Genomic DNA, 1,299 nt, shown 5'->3' with positions numbered 1-1,299 from the left:
TAAAGAGATATTAAATATTTTTTGGTCAAGTCTTATATAAACTCATTGTATAAGATACCCCACTTACATGTCTCCACATGAACGATTTGAATCAAATCATTTGTAACAATTACAAGGTGGGTCGTATTAATAGTGTTACCAGGATAAAACACACAACCTTATTCATATACTATAAACACGATCATCTTATATATCAACCATATACTATTCAAAATTACATTATTAACATTGGTTTTTCATACCATCCATAACACTTAAATTACATATAAAATAATAAAGATTTTTTTTCTCCCCTATATTTCCTTTTTTTTTTTTAAACAGTTTAACTCGAGATATTGTGGGCCAATTTTTAATCGATTGTTTGTCCGCTAATCTAAAGTGATTTCGTGAAACTCCTATTGACATTTAATTTCTAAATCAATAGGAAACAATTGCAACAAAATTAGATAAAAGGTAAGAAATCCGGTACATCCGTAGTTAAATTCCTTGTTCTCTCCAAATAAATCTATCGTAAATCTGAAATAGGATCATGTCCAATAACTTTTACACAGAATAGAGGATTTGTTGTTGGATTTTGAGTCAAGATAAGGAGGGAGAATTTATTGTTGTGTGGAATTGTGGGACATTACTATAATAGAGACATGCAATTTTAGTAAACATCAATTATAATTATTTAAAATTTCGATGTCTGTTGGTGTTAGTAATATAACCCAAAGGTGTATTATAAGGTCAATAACCCAAATGGGAATATATTATATAAATATAAAGTTTANGACCACTGATCTATAAGTCTTCCCCGGCTGCCACCCTGCCGGAATCACGTTGTTAGCCACCACGGCTTTCCTGGATTCCAGGGCAGTGAGCCTGAAAGAGAAGGGAGCCTTAAGGGCGGAGCCATAGTCCAGCTTCCAAACTGCACCCCATGACTGCTTCATGGGAATCCATGAACCCGAGCCCTGCGCTTGTTTCAACTCCACTGAACCAAGAACTCCATCTCCATTTTGGTATTCGATCAAAGCTGCAAAATAGTTTGGGTTCGACCCTGCATCCACCACGAACTGGATCGACGTTCCACCATATTTGCATTCCACCCTGTATGTCGATGTCACAGTTGTACTTGTCTAAAGCATATTCACAGTGACTCAATGTGCTTGTCTAACAGTATTCTATAGAGTGTCTTGTAATCTTTTCTCGATTGGTTTAAATAAAAAAATGTGAGTATTTCTCATAGAGAGTTGTGTTCAGCAATCCCAAGAAATAATTTACAAGGAAGGAATATATCTCCATTGTTGTGTTGTG

The 1,299-nt window shown here is 35.0% G+C and overlaps 1 protein-coding gene across 1 annotated transcript; it reads right to left on the bottom strand.

Moving 5' to 3' along the window:
- Positions 1-776: 776 nt before the first annotated feature.
- LOC111475996 (expansin-B15-like) lies at positions 777-1,121 on the bottom strand (the record flags this gene model as incomplete). Its single annotated transcript, XM_023119972.1, has 1 exon — positions 777-1,121. A coding segment is annotated over one exon (345 nt), but the record flags the coding sequence as incomplete, so codon positions are not given.
- Positions 1,122-1,299: the final 178 nt, after the last annotated feature.

This window comes from Cucurbita maxima, unplaced genomic scaffold (genome assembly GCF_002738345.1).
Source record: "Cucurbita maxima cultivar Rimu unplaced genomic scaffold, Cmax_1.0 Cma_Scf04447, whole genome shotgun sequence".
Classification (NCBI taxonomy): Eukaryota; Viridiplantae; Streptophyta; class Magnoliopsida; order Cucurbitales; family Cucurbitaceae; genus Cucurbita; species Cucurbita maxima.
The sequence above is the reverse complement of the archived record's forward strand: the minus strand, read 5'-3'. Positions and strand labels throughout refer to the sequence as shown.